Source organism: Eschrichtius robustus, chromosome 8, assembly GCF_028021215.1.
Source record: "Eschrichtius robustus isolate mEscRob2 chromosome 8, mEscRob2.pri, whole genome shotgun sequence".
NCBI classification, from domain to species: domain Eukaryota; kingdom Metazoa; phylum Chordata; class Mammalia; order Artiodactyla; family Eschrichtiidae; genus Eschrichtius; species Eschrichtius robustus.
The window spans coordinates 18,368,747-18,396,682 of record NC_090831.1 but is presented as its reverse complement, the minus strand read 5'-3'; the positions used below and the strand labels follow the sequence as shown (position 1 = coordinate 18,396,682).

Genomic DNA, 27,936 nt, shown 5'->3' with positions numbered 1-27,936 from the left:
TTTCACCCTCTAGGGTGTTAGAGCCAGGCCCCAAGGAGAAAGGCTGTCAATAGGTAACATTGGGGTGAAGGATCTGCAAGCATGGAGTTCAGGAGAGGACTCCAGGCTTAGGTAGCTGGAAGCTAGGGTGTAAAGCAGGAAGCACAGAGGACCGTTGTGACAGAGGGCAGCTCTGGTGGACACACATTCACTGAACAGTTTTCGACATCTAATGATAATAAAAGTCAGCATTTGCTGGGTGCTCGCTCAGCACCAGACAGGGATCAAAGTATTCCATGGATTAGCTCATGGAATCCTCCCAACAACTGCAGAAAGCAGATGCCATTAGTATCCCCATTTTACAGATGGTAAAATTGAGGCACGGAAAGGTTAAGTAATGGGAAGGCAGAGCTTTGAAGCCGGTCAGTCTGGCTCCAGAGTCTACACTCTTGACTCCTATGTTATGCTGCCTCTCACCTCCCACGTGCCAAGCAGAGAGACAGGTCATCTCCACTTGTGTGGAGCCCAGGCTGACCCTGCTCGTTGGTGGTGACAAGATTACTGTGTTTTCCCCTCTCAACCCTCCTCCGTACGTGCTCCCTCCACTGCATGTGCTCATTTACATCTGTGGCCATCCTCTCCTCTCATGATCAATCCAGATCGTGCAAAGTCAAACACAATGCCCACCACCTCCTCCATGAAGTCCTCCTTGACTAAATACATCTCACAATGAACTTTTTTCCCCATGATTTTCCATAGTACCGTGATCTAGCTCTTTGTTATAATACCTTGTATTATACTTCAGTTGTTTAACTAGGGCGAGAATTATTTACCTAACGATAGTCGTGTGGAAACAAAATCAGGGAAAGGTCAAGTAACTTTCCCAAGGTCACACAGAAGTCCAGTGGTGGAAACTGGATAGGAGCTAAGTGCTTTTCTCAGTAGAGGATACTGAATGCCTCCCTGCCTGGCCCCAGTCGTATTAATAACCAGAAGGTTCTTCTATGAGCATAAATTAAGATATTTATGAAATTTAGTCCTTGATATCTCAAAGGGCTCTGGGCCTTCTGGGAGCTCCACAGGCTAAGCTGGTGGCAGGGATGTGCATATAGATGCGAGAGGTCACAGACGGGCCTCCAGTTAACCTCAGCAGGGCCCTTCCACCATGCACCATGGGGGTTCCTGCTGGCAACAGCCTAGATTCCAGTGATATGTCTCTGGCCCTGGTGCTTGGTGCCCCTTCCACATCTCCACTCCAAAACACTTGTCTTGCACAGGACACATTTCCGACAGTGGAAGAATGTGTGGAAATGCACCAAAAACCCAAAGAGCCTGCTGGTGTAAGTAAATATCATTTCTTATTTCTGCAGATGTATCCTTCTCTTGTTTATTCTTAGATGTGGCCTTGGGAAACTTAGAGGGGAATGATGAGTCAAGACGTAACTTAACAGCAATCCCAGGGAAGTGCAGCATCTTATTCTTAAAGACAAGAAAATCAAACTGTATTCAGGGTAGCTAAGGGACTTGCCTAGGAGCCTACCCCAAGTAGTGACAGGTTTTAAAACTTTCAGGCTTTCCATCTCCAGTAGATGGAACTAGGATGTCTCCTGAATATTTGTCTTTCCTATGAAGATCAGCATCCCACAGAGGAGTCCCTTTAGTGAAGTGTCATGGGGTTTATGTCGGAAAGACACAGGCAAAACAACCGGTTCCCCTGACAGTGAGTGAAAGATGGTTTCCAGGATGCTGGTTGCCTCCTTCCTAGTAATATCCCTTTGCAAAATGTGTGCAGACAAAACAGATCTTCTTCCACATGGTTACTAAGAACTGTGCATTTGCTTTTAGGTTGTCACCACCGGGAAGGAACAACTAGATTTTGAAACAGGACCACACATATTTGATTTGCAGATTTGTGTGAAGGATGACGTGGGTGTCACTGACCTGCAGGTCCTGACGGTCCAGGTAACGGATGTGAATGAGCCGCCTGAGTTTCAAGGCAACTTGGCAAAAGGTAAGACACACTGGGGTGTGCGATGCAGCCCAGACGGTGGCATCAGGCAGGACGCTGGGGGACAGAGTGAAATAGAAAAGTAAATAAACAAGCAGCTGTTTCCCTGGAAAAGGCAGCTGCTTAATGAGTGGGGAATAAGTGAAACGTCCACCAGCCCAGGACTCCCAATAGTAACACCCAATAATTTACAAAGCCCTTTCCATCCATGGCTTCTCTTGGGCCTCTCCTGGTCCTGGGGAGGAACCTGGGGCTCAAGGACCTCAAGTGGATCATTCTGGAGGAACCTGGGCTGAGCCCGTTTACAGGCTTAGCACTGGATACCGGCCATTGACTGACTGGTTCATTCTCCCCATGGATGCTGACCCCTCGAGGGGACTGTGTATTTGGGGTCTGCTACAGGGTAGGGACAATATAGGGGACCGGAGCATAGGGTAACATCCTGCGTGATCTCCCCCTGGCTCATGGCTTTGAAGGCCATCCATACGCTGACAACTCCCAAGTCCATTGTTATTTTTGTTTGTTTTCTGTTTTTTGGATTCACTCATCTTTATTAACCTATCAATGTCACATTTTATATCAGTACATACTACCTTGTTATTTTTTCAAAGGAATCTACTTTAGTACATCATATTTTTCGTGAAAAGTCAAATAAGATGGCTAAACATCAACCTAGCGTATTAATGTCCTCTGGACAAGGCAAGCTAGAAACACAGTCACTTTACACACATGTAAGGGTAGTGTTCCAAATTAACTAAGAAGCTGCTACACCAGCTTCACCCTTGAACTCCTGACTCAGATAAAAACTGTCCTACCCAACATCTCCATTTGGATGTCTAATGGACATCCATGATATTGTGATTTATAATAAGAAACATATATTTGGTCTTTGTCCCCTCCTGGCACAGATCCTAAAACCGTTGGAATGTCCTAAGTGATGAGAGTGATAAAGGTGTCTTTTCTTACATTAATGAGGTGACTTTTGGACCCCACCTAAGGATGGGGGCTGACCACTAGAGAAACCAACCATATGATTAGAAGGTTGGACAGTGGAGGGGGGGAGGGGCTGGATATTGAGTTAAATTGAGTTCAGTCACTAATGGCCAATGATTTAATCAGTCGTGCCTATGTAATGAAGGCTTCCATAAAAGCCCAAAAGAACATGGCTCAGAGAGCTTCCGGGTTGGTGAAGACGTGGAACCTGGGGAGAGTGGGTGCCTGGAGAGGGCATGGGAACTCTCTGCCCCTTTCCCATACTGTGCCCCATGCATCTCTTCCACCTGGCTGATCCTGACTTATATCCTTTTATAATAACCCAATAATCTAGTAAGTAAAATGTTTCCGTGTCCACTAGAGAGCAAACCCCTCTAGCAAATTATTGGAACCCGAGGAGGGGGTTGTGGGAACTTCCCATCTAGAGCTGGTTGGTCAGAAGCACAGGTGACCACCTGGACGTGTGATTGGCATCTAAAGGGGCAGGGGCTGTCTTGTATGATGGAGCCCTGCAGCTGTGGAATCTGACGCTATCTCTGGGTAGACAGTGTCAGAATTGAGTTGAATTGTGGGACACCCAGCTGGTGTTGGAGAATTTCTTGGTCGTGTGGGAACCCCCCTAGACACACACTGGAACTGGTGTTAGAATCTGACATCTCAGACTTAATGTGCCCCCAAACCACTCTTGACTCCCATCTCCCTCCCGACCATCCCAGCCCAAATCTGCTTCTCTCATCTTTCCCATTTTAGTTACTGGCAACTCCATCCTTCCAGTTTCATGGGCCAAAACCTCGCAGTTACCCTTGATTCCCCTCTGTCTTTCACACCCAACATCAAACCCCTTAGGAAATCCTGCCAGCTTCTAAGTTTATGCAGAATCCAACCTCTCCCCAGCAACCCCACCATGGCTAGCCGGGAGCACGGCAGTGGCCACCTAATCGGTCTCCCTGCTTTGCCTTTGTTCCCTCTGGTTGATTCTTCTTACGACAGCCAGAGGGATCCTGTTAAACATCGGTTAGATCAAGGCACTCCTCTGCTTAAAACCCTGCAAGAACTTCCCATCTCCCTCACAAGGAGAACCAGAGTCTCCCTAAGGTCCTATCAGATCTGATGAGCCCTTACCAAACCCCATCTCCTCTCCAACACATCTCCCCTTCACTCCTCTGCTGCCGCAGTCCCGGCTTCCTCACCCATCTGTGAATACCCCAGGCACGCCCTACCCCGGCATCTTTCCATCCGCCGTTTCCTCTGCCCCTTCCCCGGCATCTCTATGTCTCCTCCTTTCTTTAAGAATCTTGACTCCAATGTCAGTGAACCTTCCAGAAGCACTCTATTTAACATGGTAACCCAACTCACCACACTCCTTTCCCTGATTCGCCTCCGTAACACTGCTCAGTAACATTCACATATTTTATTAATTTATTTTATTATCTATACCTCCCCCACTAGAATGCAAGCTTCATGACAGCAGGGTTTTGTGTTTTGTGAATGGCTGTACTCCCAATATGTAGATCCGTGTTTGGTACATAGTGAGAACTCAGTCAATATTTTTTGAATGAAAGCCTGAGCAGTGATCAAAGCAAATGTAAGCTGGAGCTTGGATGTAAGACGGCCTGGGTTTGAATTGTGATTCTATTACTTAGCAGCTGAGACAACCTCACAACTTCTCTGAGCCTGTGTCCTCGTTTGTAAAGTGGAGATAACTACCATACCTACTTTACAGGGCTGTTGCGAAGATGAAAGGAGAAAACATAGGTCCTCAGCATAGTGCTTCCAAAAGAGTGAGTTAATGTTAAAATTCTCAGTCATCTCTCAGAAAGGTTCTCAGAAAGAGATGCCAGGGCAGAGCATGGCGGCCCCTCGGGCAAGGCTGGTGGTGCCAGTGACCCTGTCTGCTCCCTCCTCACCCTGACGGCCGAGAACTCTGAAGTAGACGGAATCCATGTGTGGTCCCTTTCCTGAACCTTTGTAGCCCTCCCTCTCCTTTTCTCCATATTCTCTCTGTTCTACTATAAGGCCTCTCATTTCAGGGACTCATTTCTGCTGAGATACTAAGTGCACTTGAGGGGTGACCTAGGCTTGGTTTAGGAGGAATTTGCACGTGAAAGTGGATCTGGAACTCACACTGGAGGTTCCCACTGGGTTACTTTCCACTGCTCTGTCCTTATCACTCCCCTCCCCCACGAACAAAAGTACCCTAGTCACCTCTCAACCCAGGAGATACATTAAGACTTGACACCAGCTTGGTCAACCCTAGCTCTTTCTTAATTCCCATAAATGGATCCACCCACGCAAGCTGGTCAGTGGTCTTACTCATGGCCTTAATCACTGCTTTCTTCTTTCCCGCAATGCTTGGCTCCCTTTGACTATATACGGCTGTCCTGGTTTGGGAATTCCTCATTTGCTTTATTTAATAAAATGTTTCTTTTTTCCCCTTTGCATGCCGGTATAGGTCTAGACCTCTACATAGTGGAAGGAGCCAAGCCTGGATTCGTTTACCAGGTGGAGGCCTTCGATCCAGAAGACACAAGTCAAAACACACCCCTCAGTGTAAGTCTCCTTCTTAAACCGCAGAGGGGCTTTTCTGTGTGGTCTCTGACACAGGAGCCTGGAGTCTCAGCAGGGTGGGCTGGGTGGGGGCAATGGGAGGAATCTGCTGTCCACTGTCAGGCACAGGGCCCCTGGGAGGCTGGAATGGACGAGGGGCTTCTGGGGACAGACACCCCACATTGGATCCATGGCTCTGTGTGATCCTGGACAAGTTCTTAATCTCTCTGAGCTTCAATTTCTCCATCTATAAAATGGAAGAATAATAGTATAGCACATACCATAGTAGGGGGATGGTTAGTATTAGATAACGCACATAAAGCCACTTAGACCAGTGCCTGGTGTATCAAAATCGTTCAATATTTTTTAAATTCTAAGGTGATAAAAAACCAGCTATATTATTCTAAAAATAAGCATAAAATGTATACCTCAAAGGCAGGCATTAACACTTCCTTTCCAAGAGATGAAGACAAGCTGCTGGGAGCCAAGTTTTAAAAGAAAATAAAAAGACAGTCCCAGGAGTTCCGAAGAAAAGGAGGATTTCCACAGAGAAAAGCAGGAGACTGAGTCCTGGAGCATTCCCTCATGGTTCAGTCTGAGACAGCTGATCCCTACCTTTTTAATCAGTTTCCTTAAGGGGGCTGCCAGTGGAGCTCTTGTAACCACTAACCCTCAGGCCAAGAAGCCTCTTAGCTTATCCCTGGGCAAGGATGCCTCAGCTCCCAGCTTGTGCACCCACCGCATCTGGGCAGCCCAGGCTGGAGAGGAAAAAACCAAAGCTAATGCCACCTGACTAATCTCGGAGCAGACAAAACTCCAGCAAACCCACCGTACAGAGAAGAGAATTCTTGAAATATGACACCTGGGGACTTGGCAACGCCAGGAGGCTGTCTCTGCATTTGCTGCATGATTTGCAGCTTCAACAGGACTACTTTCTCTAACAGGAGGGAGCTTTGGGAATGAAATCCAGAACCAATAGAATATGGTTCTACAGGGTTTGCAACAAAGCTGTTTTAAGATTATTGAACATATCTTAAGTTAGGGAATAGTTTGTTATCATTGGAAGACAATCCTTCTGTCAAAAAAACAACCAATCAACCCATTCGTTCATCCAAGATTCTATTTGCATGAATAAGTGATTAATATGCAAACACTTAGTGGGTCCCTACTACCTGCTAAGAGCAATACTAGGTGCTTTAAATGCGTACTTATTAATAACACACTTGTTATATAACTTACAAATGTGTTTGTCTGAAAGTAGCAGAAAACTTGACCACAGTGATGGATATGAGATTTGTTTTCCTTCCATAACAAGAAGACCAGAGGCAGGCACACAAGCAGTCCAGGGCTGGCACAGCTGCTACCCTCAGAAACCTTGGCTCTTCCTATCTTTCTGCTATTTCATCCAGTGTATGTTGGCTTTGTTCTCCCTTTGTTAACCTCATGATTACAAGATGGCTGCTGTACTTCCAGGCTTTACCTCTAAGTTCCAGGCAGGAAGAAGAAGAAAAAAAGAAAGCAGGATGGGGTACAGGATAAAGGAGGCAGGCCAACCCAGTTTTTCCCTTTTTTGGTGGGGAAACCAAGACCCTCCTGGAAGCCCTACCCAGGGGTCTTCTGCTTACTTCTCACTGGCCAGAACTGTGTCTTATGGCCACTGTTGCTTGGTGGTGACCAGGGGAAAAGGGATTCTGGATGGACCTTAAGTCAGCAACCCAAAGCATAGTACCACACTTACACATTTAGTTCACTTCAACATTTACCAAGAACCCACTATGTGCCAGGCTTTCTATTAGATGCTTTGGATACAAAGACGAATAAGACACATCTTTGTACCTCTGGATGGCAGACATTCATGCATACACCAAATAATGATAATTCAATAAGATCATTACTATAAAGTTTGTGCAAGATGCAGTGGGGGCAGAGTGGAAGGAATCTCGGCTGTGAAGAAAAATATTTAGTTTTAAATCTCCATTTTAATATATATTTCGAAAATTAGGCAGAAGGAACAAGGTCATGGCCCTTTCAAAAATACCTCCTAAGTCAGGTTGTTACCCTTTCAGATGAAGGGAAGCAGCCCAGGTGGGGAGCAAATACAGTAGGTGTTGCTCCCTTAAAAGAAAACGTAATGCTATCCAAAGATATCGGAGAGCAGCTGCAGGCCCTTGGAACCTGGAGCCGGGTGGCTGCAACTGTGGTTTCTGCAGTGAGTTTAGGATTGTTTGGGGAGGGGGCACTGCAGCAGAAATTGTTAATGAAGTATTTAACACCTGTGCTGGAACTGAAGGCTGCACAGAAAGTCAACAGCCAGCCCTCAGGAGCAGTGAACATAACCTAGAAGGAACCTTTCTCAGACTAGCAAAAGGTAATAACAGTTCAGGAAGTAACATGCCACGGCCTTTGCACATAGACATTTTATTCTGCCCACTTGGTGGTACTAAATGATATATTTTGCTCCCTACAAGGAGAAAGGAGATGGGTTAATTTGCTATTGACCAAACCTGTGCTTCTCAACCTTGGCTGCAAATTGAAACTACCAGGGGAACTTTCAAAACCACAGAGATCTGGGTCCCACACCCTAAAAGTCTGATGTGATTGACCTGGGGTGTGGCCCAGGCATCAGGTTTTTAAAGCACCCCACCCAGTGATCTCTTGTGCTGCCAGGGTTGAGACCGCTGCTTTTTTTTTTTTTTTATTGGAAGTATAGTTGATGTACAGTATTACAGGTTACAGGTGTCCAATATAGTGAATCACCATTTTTAAAGGTTATACTCTATTTAGAGTTATTATAAAATATCAGCTATTCCCATGTTGTACAATATATCCCTGTAGCTTATTTAATACCTAATAGTTTGTACCTCTTAACTCCCTCCCCCTAAATCACCCCCCTCTTCCCTCTCCCCACTGGTAACCACTAGTCTGTTCTCTATATCTGTGAGTCTGCTTCTTTTTTGTTTTATTCACTAGTTTGTTGTATTTTTTAGATTCCACACTAAGTGATATCATCCAGTACGTGTCTTTCTCTGACTTATTTTACTGCTTTAAGACACTGTTTCCCACACTCCCCAGGTCTCTCCCTCGGAGGTTTGGATTCTGTGGGTCTGAGATGGGCCCAGGAATCTACAGATTTGCCAGATACCTTGGGTGATTGTTCTGGTCAGAAAGGCTGGGAACACTGGTTTATGAGTGCTTCTCACTGGGTGTTCAAGCCCCTGCATGAGAACATACCTAGGATGCTTCAAAAACGCAGATTCCTAGACTCTGCATCGGAATGCTGAATTGGACCACAAACTTCCCAGGTGATTCTGATGCATTCTGCCCTTGGAGAACCACTGACCTGAGTAAACAAGCACAGACTTTAATAAGATACACAGCACAGACTTTAATAAAAGCATGTGCAGGAAGCCACCTGGGCTTGGTTTGTGCCTGTCATCTCACCTGGTGGGTTCCAGGAGTCACCCTGCTGATGGCAGCGACTCGAGGAGGAAGGATAAATTAAATATTAGCTCTAGGACATCTCCGGAACCTGCAACTCTTTTACGACAAATCCTCCACCCTCATCCAGCTTAATAAAGTGAAACTGTGTCTGTCACAGATTGTGTAAAATTGGGGCTAATACAGAAACCACTGGTATTTGCTCCCTCCCTTTTAACGAAAGTTTTAAAGCATGTGGTTGTACGTTGTTTGGGCCCGCACTGCCCAGTAGAGCTGGACTGTAAGCCAGCAATGAGTGTTGTGTGTTTAAATGTTCTACTAGCCCCATCAAAAAGGTGAAACGAAACAGGTGAAATTCATTTTGATACAGTTGAACTCCATATATCCAAACTATTATCATTTCAACATGTAATCAACATAAAAATGACTCGTGAGATATCATACATCCTTTTTTTCATAGTATCTCTTCGGACTCGTGTATTTTACACTTAAAGCTCATCTCCTTTTGGACCAGCCACAGTGCAGATGCTCTGTGGTCACAGGTGCCCGTGGCTGGTGGTCTCTGTGCTGGACGGTGTGGCTGGGGCCCAGCGTTCGCTCCCCTGCCGGTGCACCTTCTGTGTTGTGATGGGTGCAGATGGAGCCGGCTCAGAGGCAAGCATCAGGACACAGAGTCGCACCGGACGGTCCCTATGTGAATAATTATATTGACTGGCATTTCTTCCTGCCCTTTCTCCACCTCCTGAAGGAGGCTCTCTGGGGCCCACTCCCTCCCACCCAACTCCCACACTCCCCGCCCCTCATACTTGGAAATGGCCACCGTGACTGCAGCAAAGCTGCCTTGGAGACTCGAAGGACGTTAATCAGTTTCGCAGCTGGAGGCAAAGTGATCTAGTGCAGCAATTCTTCCATTAAGGGGCTTTCTCTTGGCCTTTCCATTAGGGAAGGACTTTTGCATAAAGTGAAATGTGCTTTGTCTTCACCAGGGCAGACAAAGGATGAAATTAAAAGAGCAATAACCTTGCTACCAGCTGGGCTACCAGGAGGGCAGCAGGGGAAGCAATTCTCTCTCCACCTCCATCTTGCTCATGGCTCTGAGTAGTGGCATCACCTTTCAGTCTTCCTGAGAGTAAAGTGATCATCAGATGACTGTCAGTCCCACTGGATGGAACTTTTCAGGTCCCTGAGCAGCCCCCAATTTCCTGGTGAGGGAAGGAACTGAGGCCCTCGCCTGGGCCAGGTAATGCCAGTGAAAACCAAGGAATCCTGCTCACCCCCTTCCACCCTGTTCTGGCAAATTGTCTTCGGTGTCCTGCTCCTTTCTTTCCTGAGTGACAGCGCCCTTCCTGTTCCCCAGGCACCTCCACCCCTATGACACACACACACACACACACACACACACACACACACACACACACACCCCTACTATTCACTGCCCCCCAGGCATCTGCCTAACTCAGGAGTCTCCACTGGCAGTCTTTGCAAAACGCTTCATACTCCAGGTTCTCGTGAGAATGCTTGAGAAGGGAACAAGCAGTGCTATTGGAAAATTCCCACTCCAAATACACCACCACTGATGACTGTTCATACGTCGGGAGAGATACTTCCTCAAATAGAAGGGGATCATTGTTCTTAAGATTAGTGACGCCTGAATCAAAGAACAGGACCCAGGCTGATCACGGAAAAAGACTGACAGAATACAGGAAGATCTGCAGCTTCCTCAGTAAAGGATTGCATCCTTTACATATCTATAGCATGTTGCATTTATACATGTGGCTCTTCTTAAAAACAAATATTTGTCTATAACCCACCTAGCTCACCCTCATGATAATAACACACGCAAGCAGAGCCCAGCTGAGTTAAGGGCTTGCAGTAGGTTTTTCTATGGTAGCTGTTTTTTTCCTCCTAGGCGCCCTTCCCTCCCACTCCCGTCCCCCACCTCCCACCTCTGAGCTCCTTTGGGGTGGAATAAGGGGAAAAGAGAGGAATTGAGGCTTTTATAAAACATTCAGCTTACACTGAAAAATAATAGGACCGTGGCGTCACCTTTAAAACTTGCCCTGGCCCAGTAGAGAGATGCTGCCCGTCTGGGCCCTCTGGGTGGGCTTGGGGGCACGTTCTCAGTGGCTGGTAGGGTCATTGGCACTCCCCGGACTTGGGAGGAATAAGGGTCCTGCTTCCCCCTGGAAACTTGGCCCCTGGAAACTGACTGCTCTCTTCCTACGAGCTGGGAGGCTGAATTCTTGCCGCTTGATTCCACTGCAGGCCCGAAAGCAACCGAGGGCTGCAAATCAGCACAGGTTGCATCATTATTCGCCCGTGACTCCAGCTGTAGCGGGGGTGCCGGCCCGGAGGTGGCGCGCCCTCCCCAGGGAGCCTGACATTTCAGGAAACTGGGCCAGCTCCCTCGCAGCCTTTCTTCTCCCCGCACCGGTGGCACAATAAAGGATGAATGGGGCAGGAAGCCTGCACACCGTCCTCCACCCCGAAGCTCTGCATCCGTGAGCAAAGCATTGCCGCCAAGGGGCTGCAAAGAGAGAAACCTGGGGAGACGGTAAAGGAATATTCCCTGCGGGGACGCTCGAGAGCTTGTCTGACAAGCATTTGTTCACCGAATTGATCTGATTACTCAGGACTTTTCTTAGCCAGTATCGGAGCAGAGAGGGGCTGCCGTTGCTTTTCATCCTATTTAATTTCTGTTTTCCAAGAACGAATATCAAGGGAGCAGCTTTGATTAAACAAGCCTTTAAAAAGGGGAGAGAATGCCAGGTTTTACAGAAAGCTTTGCTGAGTCGCTGGCAAATGGCCACATGACATAATATTTTTAGTCTATGGATATTATCTCCTTTCTAAGTACCAAACTGCTATTCCCATTAACATAAGCTCGTAGGTTCAGGGATAAAGGAAATTAGCCTGGCTCTAAAAGAAAAAAAAAAAAAATCGGGATTCCAGGAAATCAGCCTCTTAATAAAAATTTAAAAGAAATTCCCCCTGTTCTAATCCTACAGCTCTCCACCCTTTCTGTCTGCTGCTGTTGCTTTTTTCTTGCTTGCTGAGACTGGAGGACGATTTCATACTCAAGTCCAGCATTACCAAACTGAAACAGACTTTTTATAAAGGTTGGCAAGGTTTTTGTTGTTGTTGCCTTTTTGTTTTAAGATCCTTTAAGGTGGGAATGGGGGTCTCAGATGGGAAATACGCGAGAAGAAAGCCCCAATATTGAACATTTAACAAATATTTATTGAGCACCTAGTATGTGTTAGGCATAGGGATAGAGCAGTGAATAAAATGAAGCGCTTTCCCTCATGGATCTCACATTCTAACTGGACAGTAGTAGTTAACATACATGGATGGCTTACCTCTGGTAGGCACTGTTCTAGAACTTTACGTGATCTCCCCATGGGGCATGCCTTATTATTATTCCTCTTTGTTGCACAAGCTCTCATAAAGTGGTAGAACCAGGATTCAGATTCAGCAGTCTGGCTCCAGCCTGGATCCAGAGCCACTTCACGACTCAACTGCCCCAGTGTGTGACTCATGTTCCGGATGGGTCTAAGAGGCCTCCTTCTCTGTTGCCGTCATATCCTATATTTATCCCTCCTGGAGCACCTGCCCCACATCTTCTTTGTATGTTCCTTCGGTTGACCATCATCTTTGGCAGAGCAGGGCTGTCTGTCATCTCCTTATCCCAAGACCTTGCACTGTTTGGGAAACAACCAGATCCGGGGACCTATCTCCTAGAGCATTTCAAAACACATGTGGAAAGGCATCCCGATTCAGGTGCATATAGTAAATGCCTTGCCGGGGTCTCTGAACTCTGCCATTCCAGACCATCCAGCTTGGGCCTCTGATATGTGGGTACGTGAGGCTTCTCTGTAGGAAAGGCTCCGCTCACAGAGCCAGGACCGCTCCACGTGCTGCCGGCTGCAGGCCCAGGCAGTGAGCTGGAGAGTTGGTGGGGGGCTTGGGATTTAAACATCACACCTTTGAGTGCTGTCAAGGTGCTTACACAATTTGGAGGGCGGGGTAGCTGGCAGAAGGGCACTCCTTGGCATTGCCCAAATATTTCCTCTTCAAAATGGGTTGGAAGCACCTAAGTAACCAGCAAGAAAGACTTGGTAAAATAAGCCCTTACAGTAGAATGCCATATCATCGTTAACCAACCAGTCTATAAAATAAGACAAGAATATGGGCCAATGCTCAAGCTATAAATAAAAAGAACAAAATATTATAATTGTGGTTAGAACACCATCTCAATTTTTTGGAGGGCGTATGTTTGCATAGAAAAGAACAGAAGACTTCATGAAAATGATGAGATTTTACAGGTGACTAATATTTTCCTTTTTAGACTTTTCGGTCCCAGTTTTTTGGTTAAAAATATGTTCATTACAATTAGAAAAATGTTATTAAATAATAAATGGAAAGTAAACACTTTTAAAAATGGTTTAAAAATCTTACATTGGCCCCAAGGGAGAGCTTTCATCTATTTTCTGTGCGTTCTCTCTTCTCTACGGGGAGCTCAGCTGCGATCACAACACAGCAAATCACTGGGTTGGAAAGCTCGGCTGACGTTTCCTTTGATTCTAGACTTCAGGGGTTGTGGCTCTGGTTGCATAACCTCCACTTATGATCTGATCCAGAGATCATCCCTCACCCTAGTGGGAAATAATGAAACCTTCTGCCCTTAAAGCCCTTTGGAACAGATGGCTATAAATACATAAGCCTCACGTGTTGCCGCGCAGCCCTTCACGTTTTCCAGTGTGCCTTCCGATTTAATCCTTACCATAACGCGGAGGAGCAGTTAGTGGTCTCAGCCCTAAGTTACAGGCAAGGAAGGGACTTGTCCCAGGTCCTGAGGTGAGAACCAGAGTTTGGACTCAGCTCTTCTGATCCGGGGCCTTCCCCTGCTTCTTGACTCCACGATGGGAGCAAGGAAGCAATTCTGATGAGCGCCCGTGGAAGGACAGGGGTGGGCCTCCTATGGGCTGGCCCTCAGTGGGATGTACAAAGAAGCCTGTGTTCTTATCAGAGCAGCTGGTGCTGGGCAAGGGGTCCTCAAGAGAGCTGGGCTGAGCACTGGGAACCAAGGAGGACAGACCCTCAACTCCCCAGGATGTGCAAAGGCTTGACCAGTGGCCATAGCCCTGAGATGGGATGTTTAAAAAAACACGTCTACATCCCAAACCAGCTTCCAACTTGGACTCTAGTACCTGCTAAGGTTCATTCTCTCTAACACTTGTCTCTTTCCTTTTCCCTGCCATCATTGTAATGAACGATGCTTGTGAACATTTTCACGCCGCACCATATCCTGAGTTCTTTTAAGGAAAGAGACCGGATCGTATTTGCTTTAGTACTGTCCTATTTCCTAATGCATGGGAGCTGTGTTGAAACAGTGTTGGTTAAAGCCAAGACACCAAATCAAAGCCAGAAGTTGTCCTGGGAAGCAGAAGTGAGAATACGGTGATGGGGATAAGTATGCTGGACTCAGAAGCAGGGAGCTGTTTATGTGTATTTTCTGTAATTGAAGCAGGATCCAGTGACCAGCTTCTCAGGGTGTAGCCGATCAGGGTCAGAGACTCAGACCAACTGATCCAGAGCCTTCTGGAATCAAGAACCATTAAGCCTGAGAACTGCCCATTTGGGCCTCATCCTGATACATCAAAAATGTTGCACGGGCCAAGAATATAAAATGGGAAGCGAACAAATTCATCTCTTGGGGAAAGCTACATAGGTGTGCTTAGTAATATTTTTTTTCTTGTTTTTTTTAGTATTTCCTGATTTCCCCTTCAAAGAGTTTCAGAATGTCTGCTAATGGGACCCTCTTCTCCACAACAGAATTTGACTTTGAAGCAGGACACAGCAGGTAGCCTTTGCCAATGACTTTGCTTGAAGTACCTTTTATCTGAGTGTCCAAGGAACAGGCCTAGTGCAGCCTGAGGGCAGCTGGGGAGGCCCTGAGTGGTCTGCTGCCTTGCTGCTAGGTTCAGAGGGTAGCGAGCTCCAAAGAGGGATCAGGAGTAAGGCCATTATCTGAAGGCCTCCTTCCCACCCAAAATCTTCATCTCTGGATCACAAGAACGAAGGTGTGGGAGGGGGCCCCTGAAGCATCCGGAGGATGGCCTGAGATGCCCTTCTGGCTCTGGAGAGGCAGCTGTCAGAGCTGTTTGCCGACATCTGAGCAGAATGGTGGAGGCAAGCAGGCCTCTGAGGAAAGAGGTAAGGAGAAGCCAGGGTTCGAGAGTGAAAACACACAAGCCTTGGGGTCCACGCAGGTTTGGCTCTGGGATCTGCACCAGGTGTGAGAAGCAGGGCTAGTTATCTAATCCATGGCAGCCTCAGTTTCCTTACGTGGGTGGATGAGGCACTTTGCAGAGATAACGCGAGGGAGGATGGAGACAGGTGTGCAACATGGCGGGTGGGAGATGGCAGCCGTCAGTAATAACTATAGGATGAGAAATGGAGGGGTGGGGTTTTAGAGATGAGGAAAGAAGGGTGGACCTAGCAGATCTGACTCTGCAGGGGGATACGGAGGGGGGTGGCCAGAAAGCAGACGGACACTTTCCTCCCTCCCTCCCTCCCCTCACCGCATTTGTGGTAGTGTCAGCGAAGCTTGACTCCCTGACTTGGGCTGTTTCCTGACAGTTACCATCTCATCGTGGAAGTGAGAGATAGCCAAGGGCTCAGAGCCTCCATGGAGCTGCAGGTGAACATCGTGAATATCAATGACGAGATCCCTCGCTTTACCAGGTAGGCCTGAGGGCTTGGGCGGGGGTCTCCGTGGGCCGGGGGCACCATGTCTCTTAAGTGGCTGAGCCTCCTCAGACACATTTCATGCAAGGCAGAGGGCTGCCCTTTGCTCTGGCCTGCAGGAGAGGTAAGAGGCTCCAGATCGTCAGTGTCCTTTACCTGGGCCTCCAGACTTAACATCTCCCACCTCTGTTCCCCCCGTCTCCACACCCCACAGACGTGTGCACCATGGGATTCTGGGTATGGTGGGGAAGGGGTGGAGGCAAGACACCACGCCCCTGGTGCAAGGCTTGCCACTGGGCACGTGCAGAAGGCAGAAGGCAGGTACTCATAGGATAGGATGCTCACTGCTAATAACGGCAGAATCCTAGAGCACGTCATCAGTCCAGGCTCCATAAAGCCCACTGTCAGGAGGTCATCCTCTCCGACTGAGGAAAGGGCTGTCTCGATGGTGCCTAAGGGGCCTGCCCACTGCTGGGTGCTCTAAGTTTCCTCCTGTTGTGGTGGATTCAGAAAGGAGATCTGCCTTATCTGGCAGCTCCTCCATCCAAGAACGTGAGGAAGGTAAGTGAATCTGATAGAGGCAGCCTGTGGGAATGTGCCCGGCACCAGCCCAGGCACAAAGGCGAGACCAGAGCCTGTCACAGACAAGGATTTAGGAGGGGGATATGGGATTCTGAGCTGGCATGTGACCCTGCAAACAGCCTGGTTACTGGTTACAAGACTCCGCCCCCTACCGTACCCCCCCCCCCCAGTTGCTGAGCCAGGCTCAGGAACCAGCCACAAGGAAACTGGCAAACTCCCCTGCCTGGGTTCGCTGTATTCATGGAATACATTCAGCTCAGGAAACTCCACCAACCAAAAGCCACTGGGCCCCAGAACTATGTAGAATGCTTGCAAAAGTATTCTGAGATTGAGGTATTAAAGCAACTCCAGGGCTTCCCTGGTGGCGCAGTGGTTAGGAATCCGCCTGCCAATGCAGGGGACACGGGTTCATGCCCCCGTCCGGGAAGATCCCACATGCCGCGGAGCGGCTAGGCCCGTGAGCCACAACTGCTGAGCCTGCGCATCTGGAGCCTGTGCTCCGCAACAAGAGAGGCCGCGATAGTGAGAGGCCCGCGCACCGCGATGAAGAGTGGCCCCCGCTCGCCGCAACTGGAGAAAGCCCTTGCACAGAAACGAAGACCCAACACAGTCAAAAATAAATAATAAAATAAAAATAAATAAATTTATAAAAAAAAAAAAAAAAAGCAACTCCACTCACAGGCTAACCAAGTGCCTTGTGGCAAAACACACCACAATTGTGAAACTTCTGGACGTTATCACAGTCTACAGCCCAGTTGCTGAGTGTCAACACGGAGGGAACAGCAGCAGAGGCACTCCCACAAAATGCTTGTTGCCGGGTTAAGCTCAGCAGGACGGTGCAGTGCATTTCTGCTGACGGGCTCCTCCAGGAACACAGTACAGGCAGTTTATAAATAGTTGTGACATCCCAGCCTGGATTCGGACTCAAGTATTGGCCAAAACAGCAATGCGGATTCATCAGTGATCCCCAGAGGAAGGTGATGGCGGTGGGGCTAGAGCTGACACGTTCTGCGATGCCCTCTCCACACCCCCAGTCTGTGAGGTGGGAAAGCATACTAATGGGCCTGCAAAGGGGAAAATAATCAGTTCGCCCAAGGGGCAGAACGTGTAGGCCATCTGGTTTGGACTGTGTCTTCCAAAATAAAGCAGTTGGCCTCAGCAGAAAGAGAACATGACCTTGGCTGTTTGTTGGGGCCCTCCAGAGATTGCTCTGGAACTCTGGTTCTCATTTTTGGTTTGAGAGATGAACCTGTTAGGCTCCATCCCAGACAGGAAGCATGACCTCTGTGACTGGCTAACCATTAATTAAAAACACAGTCGACTTTATTTCAAACAGTGTTCCCTGGATGTTGGTAAGGATGGGTCTGTGAGAGCCTGTGATCTAGAAGGATGTGAGGCAGGATTTGGGGCAGGATGGCTGCCCTACTTTGCCCGGGCTGCTCAATTAGAGCCAACCTAGTCCCTCAGCCATCCTGACTTACAACAAGTTTGCTCAGTTTCAAGCTAGGTACTAACTTTGAGGGTTTCCTGGTTCCCTTGAACCATCATCCTTATTTTCTCCCAAATCAGTGCTAGGACTAACGATAAGTTATTTAATTCAGGATAAACAAATTAAATCCTCAAATGGACTCAAGTAGACTGAGTCTGAGTGTGAAGTTAGAAATGCAAAATGTGGAAACAACTCTTCTATCTTTACTATTTGTTAAGGTCCTGCAATGAAATACAACCAAAGCAAGTACTATTTCTGTTGTTGAAAATGCGTCACCATTTTTCTCCCGGGTGGTGACAAATGCTGAACGTCTCATGTTCTCGTGATGTGCACTCCAGGATGCTGCCATTATGAAAGTCGGGCAGTTTATTATAAGAGTACCCGACTTACATTCACTCTCTACCTCGCAAACAGTGCTCGCTGCTCTTGCAAAGAACTTTGTTTTAGAGTCAGGCAGGTGGGTCTTTCTCCCCTTCTGCCCATTTCTTTTGCATTCATTCACAGTCCTTTTCAACCTGGCGCCAGGCAGTGTAGACATACTTTATGGACTTACAGAAGTCATACCCAGGTCATCCCGGATTCACACCCTTTCCCCTGAGTGTGGCCCTGGGTCCAGGCTCTGGTGAGCCAGTGTCACGGGGAGAGGGGTGTGGGAATTAGTGATATCAGAGCTTTCCCCTGTCGGGGGGGCTGCAGGGGTCCTGGCTTCACCGCATTTGAACAGATTTCTACTGTGGTTTGAGGGTAACACTTCTAAGTTAAATGATATTTTATACACACTTGGGTCTTGGATCCCCAAACCAAATAAACCACAGATTTTATCTTCTGCCAGGCTCAATATCAAGTCAGCCAAGGACAGGATGTTGTACCCGGGGAGTTGTGTCTTCACCAACAGCCTGATCAGTCCTCTTCGCGAGGACCTGATTTCCCGGAGCGCCCAATGTGGGCTGCAGGAGCCCGCAGATGAGGGTCTTAAACAGCTGCACTCCTGACATTTGGAGCGGGATACTTGCCGCGGTGGGGCTGTCCTGGGCATCGTAGGCTGTTTAGCAGCGTCCCTGGCCTCGACTCACTACACGCCGAGGGCAGCCTGCTCCTCTAGTTGTGACAAACCACATAATCATCTGCAGCTGAGAACCACTGTCTTCGAAGGGAAGGAGGGTGGTGGGAGCAAGGGGATTTCTCTCCCAAGGTGTCCTCTGTCTGTCCTGTGAGAGGCTGGGAGCCTCTGGCTGTCACCTCTGGTGACTCCTCATAATAGTCCTTCTCAAACTTTAAAGTGCTACCCCGCTCCCGACCCCGCACATCTTGTGAAACTCTGGCTCCTGATTCAGGGGTCTGGAGTGGCCGAAGGACCCAGCATGCTCAGGAAGGCAGTTAGAAAGGCGGGGACCACCCCTGGGGTAGCAAAGGCGAGGCTGGGAAGGTCGCACGGGTGTCTTAGTGATCTCTCTGTTGGAAATTAACGGAACCCCCTCAATGTAGCCAAAGGAAAAAATCCAACACGTGAGAAACAGGGTCTCTCACACAGTGGAATAAGGGCTTAGTCCAGCCTGGGGAGCCAGGGCCATCTCCCTCTCTCCTCTGGCTCTGCTTTTGGTTCCTGCCGCCCCGCCTCCTTGGCTGCATCCCACTTTGTCCATCCCTGGACCCACTGGCGGGCGGCACGGATTCCCTGACAACGGTGTGTGTCAGGTAAGTAAATGGACAAACGGCAGCTTCTGGGGGACCCCTGGTAGTGAGAGGTCCAGAGCACTGAGGTGGCCTCTTGGCCTGAACAAGATTACTGTCTCGCATCAATGGAGCGAGCCTACAGGAAGGCGCCCCAGGAGTGGGGGCCGGCCCAGGATCCCGGGAGCAGCCTGCCTGGGGAGGGCCTTGTTCCAGCCGTTCTCGGCCTGCCTCTGACTCCCCTGGAGGCCCCCTCCCCTTTCTCCTCCCTCTGGCCCTACAGATGATGGGATAGAACCGCAGAAACCTTCTGAGCTCATGAAACGAACGCAATCCTTTAGATCCGAGGTAGAGTATTCCCCTCTTAAAGACACTCCCACATGGGAAACCCCAAATTTAGGAAACTGGTAAATTAAAGATGACTATTTGTCCCACTGAAGTGATTTTCCCTCCACAAAAGGACTTCCTGCAGAGTTATTTTAAACGATAAGCTTCCCTTGGTACATTCAAAATTATTCAATTTACGCAGGGTATGGAGTTAAAACCTCAAACATATCTGTCTGGTTTTGGGCCTTTTCCAAGGCAGTACAGGTCTGAGGAAGGTGCATAAGTTAGCAGTTTGGGCTTACTTTGTAAGAAGTCATCCTTGGAGGGCAGCGCGCTGACCTTAGCTTCTGCCAGTGGGGCTCGTTTCTCCCTTCAGAGAGCTGCCCTCACGGTTAACGCAACTTGGAAAGGCATACACGTTCTGTGTGTAAATTCTGCCTCCTCAGAACAAAAAAAGAAAAAAAAAAAAGGGAAGAAATAAAAAGTGAGCAGAGGCCCTGGGATACAGAAGGTTCACAATTTAATCAGCTTCTGGTGGCAACCATGGTGTGGGCATCAGGAAGTTATAGTTTTGGATATTGTGTCCAGAGGGATTTTTAAAAGAATTCAGGAAAATTCTGCACACGAACTGGGAGAAGAGAAGACAGCTGGACAGGCCGACTATGCTTATTTTAAAAGATGTTAATGCCAAGGCTGACCTGAAATGGCATCAGGCCTGCGTGGAGTCAGGGACCGTGGCTGGTATAAATCGTTGCCATCGCAGCACGGCAACTTCTTTGCATCCACAGGGATGTGATCTGTGGAAACACAAAAGGCAGTCACCCCTCCTTTCAGCTGCTGAGCTCTCCCTCCCGAACACACTGATGCAACTCCAAGAGCTCAGCGCTATATTTAGCACGAACCAAAATACCCACCTCCCAGACTCCACCCTCCTGTGCCCCTGAAATGAGCTGTGTCTGCTGTATTTCTGTTCCAGCCCAACGCACGTGTACACGATTCCCGAGGAGCTGGGTCCAGGAGCAATTGTGGCCAATATCACAGCTGAGGACCCTGATGATAAAGGTTTCACCAGCTTCCTCTTCTACAGCATCACTACTGTCAACAGCTATTTCATGATCAATCAGTGTAAGTCACACACACACACACACACACACACACACACACACACACACACACACACACACATCCTTATGTGCATCCTTTAATTCAGCCATTTGGATTGTTTTACAAATATTTTCTCTGTCTTCTGGTCTGAGGCATGCCTTTCCGTCTAGACTATCGTAAGTTATCAGGGTAACAGGTGTATTTTTTTTTTTGGCCGCACCTCGTGGCTTTGGGGATCTTAGTTCCCTGACCAGGGATTGAACCCAGGCCCCGGCAGTGAAAGCGTGGAGTCCTAACCACTGGACCGCCAGAGAATTCCCTGTAATAGGTGTATTAAAAGCAGCTGGCATAAGGTTTGGGGACATTGAACAGGGCCCTGTGTCGATAGCTGCATCATCAGCTGTATCACCACTCCACCTTTGAGGCAGGTGGGCATGTAAGGATGGATGAGTTCACTATCCTGAGGGTACCTTGAAGTCTCCTGAACAGAGGATCCAGACCAGCACTGTCCAGAAGAAATACAGTGGAAGCCACATATGTAATTTTAAAGTGGCCACAAAAAGTAGAAACAGGTGAAATTAATCTTAATAAGGCATTTTATTTAACCCAATATATCCAAAATATTATCATTTTAACTTGTAATCAAGAGTTTAAAGTTACTCATGAGATATTTTACCTTATTATTGTTTGTGCCAATTCTTTGAAATCTGTTGTGTGTTATACTTACTGCATCTCAATTTGGCCTAGCCACATTTCAAGTGCTAAAGAGCCACATGTGGCTAGTGGTTACCATATTGGATTGCATCAATCTATTGATACATCCATCTGCTGGATTCCTGGGAGATTTTCCCGTCTAAGTATCTTGGTGCAGAGAAGGAGAGTTTCTCCCTCTTAATGACCACCTGTTAGTCCATACCAGGCAGGATGCTGCGTGATCCACATGCATTCTATCTTAAGTACCCAGCAGAGAAACCTAGTGAACTACCATAATCCACATTTTACAGATGAGGAAACTGAGGCTTAGAGAGAGACTCGGACAGGTTAAGTGACTCATCCAAGGTCTCACAGCTTGTAGGTTGTGAAGCAGCGATACAAACCAAAGCTGCCCGACTCCAAAGGCTGTGCTCTTCCCTACTCCTAGACTATACCGCCTCATAAATCCCTGTCACATCACCCAAAAGGACTTCACTTTACATAATGATTTCGTGGAGGCCAGCACTGGACAACCCAAAAAGACAATGTGTTACTCGTCCCATAGGCTTTAGGGCAAAGGTTACCTGTGCCCAGGAGAGGCGGGCAAAGGTTACCTGTGCCCAGGAGAGGCGGGCAAAGGCGGTGCTGTCTGTCATTGAGGACCTCACTCCAGTGATCATGGCGGGATGGACAACTGTGGTTTAGAATTCTGTTTGTTCGAGCATTGCAAATTGAACTTTTAACAAATAAGTGGGGTTTTTTTGTAGTATATTCATTAAGACTCTTTGGTTGCAAGTAACAGAAACTAAGGCCAGCCAAACCAAGCAAGAGAAAAAAAAAGTAGGGGACACCTATCACCAGGATACTGCGTATCTCATGAGAAAGAGTAAACAGTCAGGGCACAGGAAGGATGGGGAGCAGCGCTGCACCAGCGCCCTCAGCAGCTAGAGTTCTGGCATCTTATCTGTAGCTCCACTAGGAACCTGACTTGTGTCTCCCAGTTACAAATTCTCCAGAAAGATAACCCAGGGGTTGGAGTCAGCTGTCTATCAGCCCAATGAATGACGGGCAAGGACAGCTGCCAGAGGGCCCAACCCTGAGGCATGAGGTGCAAAATTCTAGAAGGATCCGGCCAGACACCCCAGTCAATGTCCAAGACAGGAACTTACACTAGGTTTTTTTTTTTTTAATGTACTTGTATAAAGAATATTCTCTTTGTAAGCCAGTCCTCACATGAGAATGTTCTTTTCCAATGTACTCCAAGTCTCCACCTGCCTTTGACTCTTCATTTCTCTCCAAAGAGCCATATTCTGACCTTTGCTTTCTCACAGTGACTGGGACCATCCAAGTTGTGCGCAGGATAGACCGAGATGCAGGTGAATTAAGACAAAATCCCGCCATATCTCTGGAGGTTCTGGTGAAGGATAGACCCTTCGGGGGTCAGGAGAATCGCAAGCAGATAACCTTCATTGTGGAAGACATTAATGACAACCCCTCGACATGCACCAAGTTCACCTTCAGGTATTTGCCTTCTGAGACACGTGTGGGCACATCACCTCTTTGGGGGTGCTTGGATATTCTGGTATAGCCTGGCGGGGACTGACGGATTGTGGGCACCTGTGACACAGCTCAATAAAATAAGTAGATTTGAACTGTCCCTTTAGGTGAGAGATTTTCCTTCCTCATCCTTTTTTCTTCCCTCTCTTCCATTTTCTTTCCTCTTTGTAATCTCCTTTCTCCACTTTCTTACTCTGTTAAAAAATATTTTTATTTTGCTCTCTTCTACAACACGTTCATCTCCATTGGTGACAAGTCCACAGGACTTGTCAGGCACTCTCTGGACTGTACCTTTTCTTTATTTATTGCTACCCATGGCAAGATGGTGCTGTTGGTTAGCAGTTATAGTAGATACTTGAGACTTAGGATCGGTAACTAGGAGCTCCCAGAGAAGCGCGCCACTGGTAATATGAATAAATGAAACCAAGTATTTACTTAAAACAAAGCATCTAATTCACTTTACACAACTTAACTGCCTGTGAACAAAAGACAATGGAGAGGGGGGAAAAGGCAGATACAAATTCTTTTGGATATTTTGACCTGTTCTTTGTCTCACAATCTACTCACCGTTATTTTAAAATAAAGTCCCTTGGAGGAGGAACCAAGATGGCAGAGTAGAAGGACGTGTTCTCACTCCCTCTTGCGAGAACACCAGACTCACAACTAGCTGCTGGACAATCATCGACAGGAAGACACTGGAACTCACCAAAAAAAGATACCCCACATCCAGAGACAAAGGAGAAGCCACAATGAGATGGTAGGAGGGGCGCAATCAAATCCCATAACTGCTGAGTGGGTGACTCACAGACTGGAGAACACTTATACCACAGAAGTCCACCCACTGAAGTGAAGGTTCTGAGCCCCACGTCAGGCTTCCCAACCTGGGGGTCTGGCAACAGGAGGAGGAATTCCTAGAGAATCAGACTTTGAAGTCTAGTGGGATTTGATTTCAGGACTTCAACAGGACTGGGGGAAACAGAGACTCCACTCTTGGAGGGCACACACAAACTAGTGTGTGCATCGGGACCCAGGGGAAGGAGCAGTGACCCCAGGGCAGACTGAACCAGACCTACCAGCTAGTGTTGGAGGGTCTCCTGCAGAGGTGGGGGGTGGCTGTGGCTCACCATGGGGACAAGGACACTGGCAGCAGAAGTTCTGGGAAGTACTCCTTGGTGTGAGCCCTCCCAGAGTCCGCCATTAGCCCCACAAAAGAGCCCAGGTAGGCTCCAGTGTTGGGTTGCCTCAGGCCAAACAACCAACAGGGAGGGAACCCAGCCCCACCCATCAGCAGTCAAGTGGATTAAAGTTTTACTGAGCTCTGCCCACCAGAGCAACACCAAGCTCTACCCACCACCAGTCCCTCCCATCAGGAAACTTGCACAAGCCTCTTAGAAAGACTCATCCACCAGAGGGCAGACGGCAGAAGCAAGAAGAACTACAGTCCTGCAGCTTGTGGAACAAAAACCACATTCACAGAAAGATAGACAAGATGAAAAGGCAGAGGGCTATGTACCAGATGAAGGAACAAGATAAAACCCCAGAAAAACAACTATATGAAGTGGAGATAGGCAACCTTCCAGAGAAAGAATTCAGAATAATGATAGTGAAGATGATCCAGGACCTCGGAAAAATAATGGAGGCAAAGATCGAGAAGATGCAAGAAATGTTTAATAAAGAGCTAGAAGAATTAAAGAACAAACAAACAGAAATGAACAATACAATAACTGAAATAAAAACTACACTAGAAGGTATCAATAGCAGAATAACTGAGGCAGAAAAACAGATAAGTGACCTGGAAGACAGAGTGGTGGAATTCACTGTTGCGGAATAGAATAAAGAAAAAAGAATGAAAAGAAATGAAGACAGATTAAGAGACCTCTGGGACAACATTAAACGCAACAACATTCACATTATAGGGGTCCCAGAAGGAGAAGAGAGAGAGAAAGGACCCGAGAAAATATTTGAAGAGATTATAGTCGAAAACTTCCCTAACCTGGGAAAGGAAATAGCCACCCAAGTCCAGGAAGTGCAGAGAGTCCCATACAGGATAAACCCAAGGAGAAACACACCGAGACACATAATAATCAAACAGGCAAAAATTAAACACAAAGAAAAATTACTGAAAGCAGCAAGGGAAAAACGACAAATAACATACAAGGGAACTCCCATAAGATTAACAGCTGATTTCTCAGCAGAAACTCTACAAGCCAGAAGGGAGTGGCATGATATACTTAAAGTGATGAAAGGGAAGAACCTACAACCAAGATTACTCTACCCGGCAAGGATCTCATTCAGATTGGATGGAGAAGTCAAAAGCTTTACAGACAAGCAAAAGCTAAGAGAATTCAGCACCACCAAACCAGCTCTACAACAAATGCTAAAGGAACTTCTCTAAGTGGGAAACACAAGAGAAGAAAAGGACCTACAAAAACAAACCCAAAACAATTAAGAAATTGGTCATAGGAACATACATATCGATAATTACCTTAAACGTGAATGGATTACATGCTCCAACCAAAAGACACAGGTTTGCTGAATGGATACAAAAACAAGACCCATCTATATGCTGTCTACAAGAGACCCACTTCAGATCTAGGGACACATACAGATTGAAAGTGAGAGGATGGAAAAAGATATTCCATGCAAATGGAAATCAAAACAAAGCTGGAGTACCAATACTCATATCAGATAAAAGAGACTTTAAAATAAAGAATGTTACAAGAGACAAGGAAGGACACTACATAATGATCAAGGGATCAATCCAAGAAGAAGATATAACAATTATAAATATAAATGCACCCAACATAGGAGCACCTCAATACATAAGGCAACTGCTAACAGCTATAAAAGAGGAAATTGACAGTAATACAATAATAGTGGGGGACTTTAACACCTCACTTACACCAATGGACAGATCATCCAAAATGAAAATAAATAAGGAAACAGAAGCTTTAAATGACACAATAGACCAGATAGATTTAATTGATATTTATAGGACATTCCATCCAAAAACAACAGATTCCACTTTCTTCTCAAGTGCGCATGGAACATTCTCCAGGATAGATCACATCTTGGGTCACAAATCAAGCCACAGTAAATTTAAGAAAACTGAAATCATATCAAGCATCTTTTCTGACCACAACGCTATGAGATTAGAAATGAATTACAGGGAAAAAAACGTAAAAAACACAAACACATGGAGGCTAAACAATACATTACTAAATAACCAAGAGATCACTGAAGAAATCAAAGAGGAAATCAAAAAATACCTAGAGACAAATGACAATGAAAACACGACGACCCAAAACCTATGGGATGCAGCAAAAGCAGTTCTAAGAGGGAAGTTTATAGCTATACAAGCCTACCTAAAGAAACAAGAAAAATCTCAAGTAAACAATCTAACCTTACACCTAAAGAAACTAGAGAAAGAAGAACAAACAAAACTCAAAGTTAGCAGAAGGAAAGAAATCATAAAGATCAGAGCGGAAATAAATGAAATAGAAACAAAGAAAACAATAGCAAAGATCAATAAGACTAAAAGCTGGTTCTTTGAGAAGATAAACAAAATTGATAAGCCATTAGCCAGACTCATCAAGAAAAAGAGGGAGAGGACTCAAATCAATAAAATCAGAAATGAAAAAGGAGAAGTTACAACAGACACCACAGAAATACAAAGCATCCTAAGAGACTACTACAAGCAACTCTATACCAATAAAATGGACAACCTGGAAGAAATGGACAAATTCTTAGAAAGGTATAACCTTCCAAGACTGAACCAGGAAGAAACAGAAAATAGGAACAGACCAATTACAAGTAATGAAATTGAAACTGTGATTAAAAATCTTCCAACAAACAAAAGTCCAGGACCAGATGGCTTCACAGGTGAATTCTATCAAACATTTAGAGGAGAGCTAACACCCATCCTTCTCAAACTCTTCCAAAAAATTGCAGAGGAAGGAACACTCCCAAACTCATTCTATGAGGCCACCATCACCCTGATACCAAAACCAGACAAAGATACTACAAAAAAAGAAAATTACAGACCAATATCACTGATGAATATAGATGCAAAAATCCTCAACAAAATACTAGCAAACAGAATCCAACAACACATTAAAAGGATCATACACCACGATCAAGTGGGATTTATCCCAGGGATGCAAGGATTCTTCAATATACGCAAATCAATCAATGTGATATACCATATTAACAAATTGAAGAATAAAAACCATATGATCATCTCAATAGATGCAGAATAAGCTTTTGACAAAATTCAACACCCATTTATGATAAAAACTCTCCAGAAAGTGGGAATACAGGGAACCTACCTCAACATAATAAAGGCCATATATGACAAACCCACAGCCAACATCATTCTCAATGGTGAAAAACTGAAAGCATTTCCTCTAAGATCAGGAACGAGACAAGGATGTCCACTCTCACCACTATTATTCAACATAGTTCTGGAAGTCCTAGCCATGGCAATCAGAGAAGAAAAAGAAATAAAAGGAATACAAATTGGAAAAGAAGAAGTAAAACTGTCACTGTTTGCAGATGACATGATACTATACATAGAGAATCCTAAAGATGCCACCAGAAAACTGCTAGAGCTAATCAATGAATTTGGTAAAGTTGCAGGATACAAAATGCACAGAAATCTCTTGTATTCCTATACACTAATAATGAAAAATCTGAAAGAGAAATTAAGGAAACACTCCCATTTACCATTGCAACAAAAAGAATAAAATACCTAGGAATAAACCTATCTAAGGAGACAAAAGACCTGTATGCAGAAAAC

At 46.5% G+C, this 27,936-nt stretch overlaps 1 protein-coding gene across 1 annotated transcript in view; it reads left to right on the top strand.

Moving 5' to 3' along the window:
• The window catches only part of CDHR3 (cadherin related family member 3), a 71,687-nt gene that overhangs the window by 18,548 nt on the left and 25,203 nt on the right, over positions 1–27,936 (top strand). Inside the window, 6 exon segments of the mRNA XM_068549799.1 lie at positions 1,825–1,990; positions 5,433–5,530; positions 14,734–14,828; positions 15,608–15,712; positions 20,761–20,909; positions 22,913–23,102. Coding sequence (XP_068405900.1) covers positions 1,825–1,990; positions 5,433–5,530; positions 14,734–14,828; positions 15,608–15,712; positions 20,761–20,909; positions 22,913–23,102 — 803 coding nt within the window.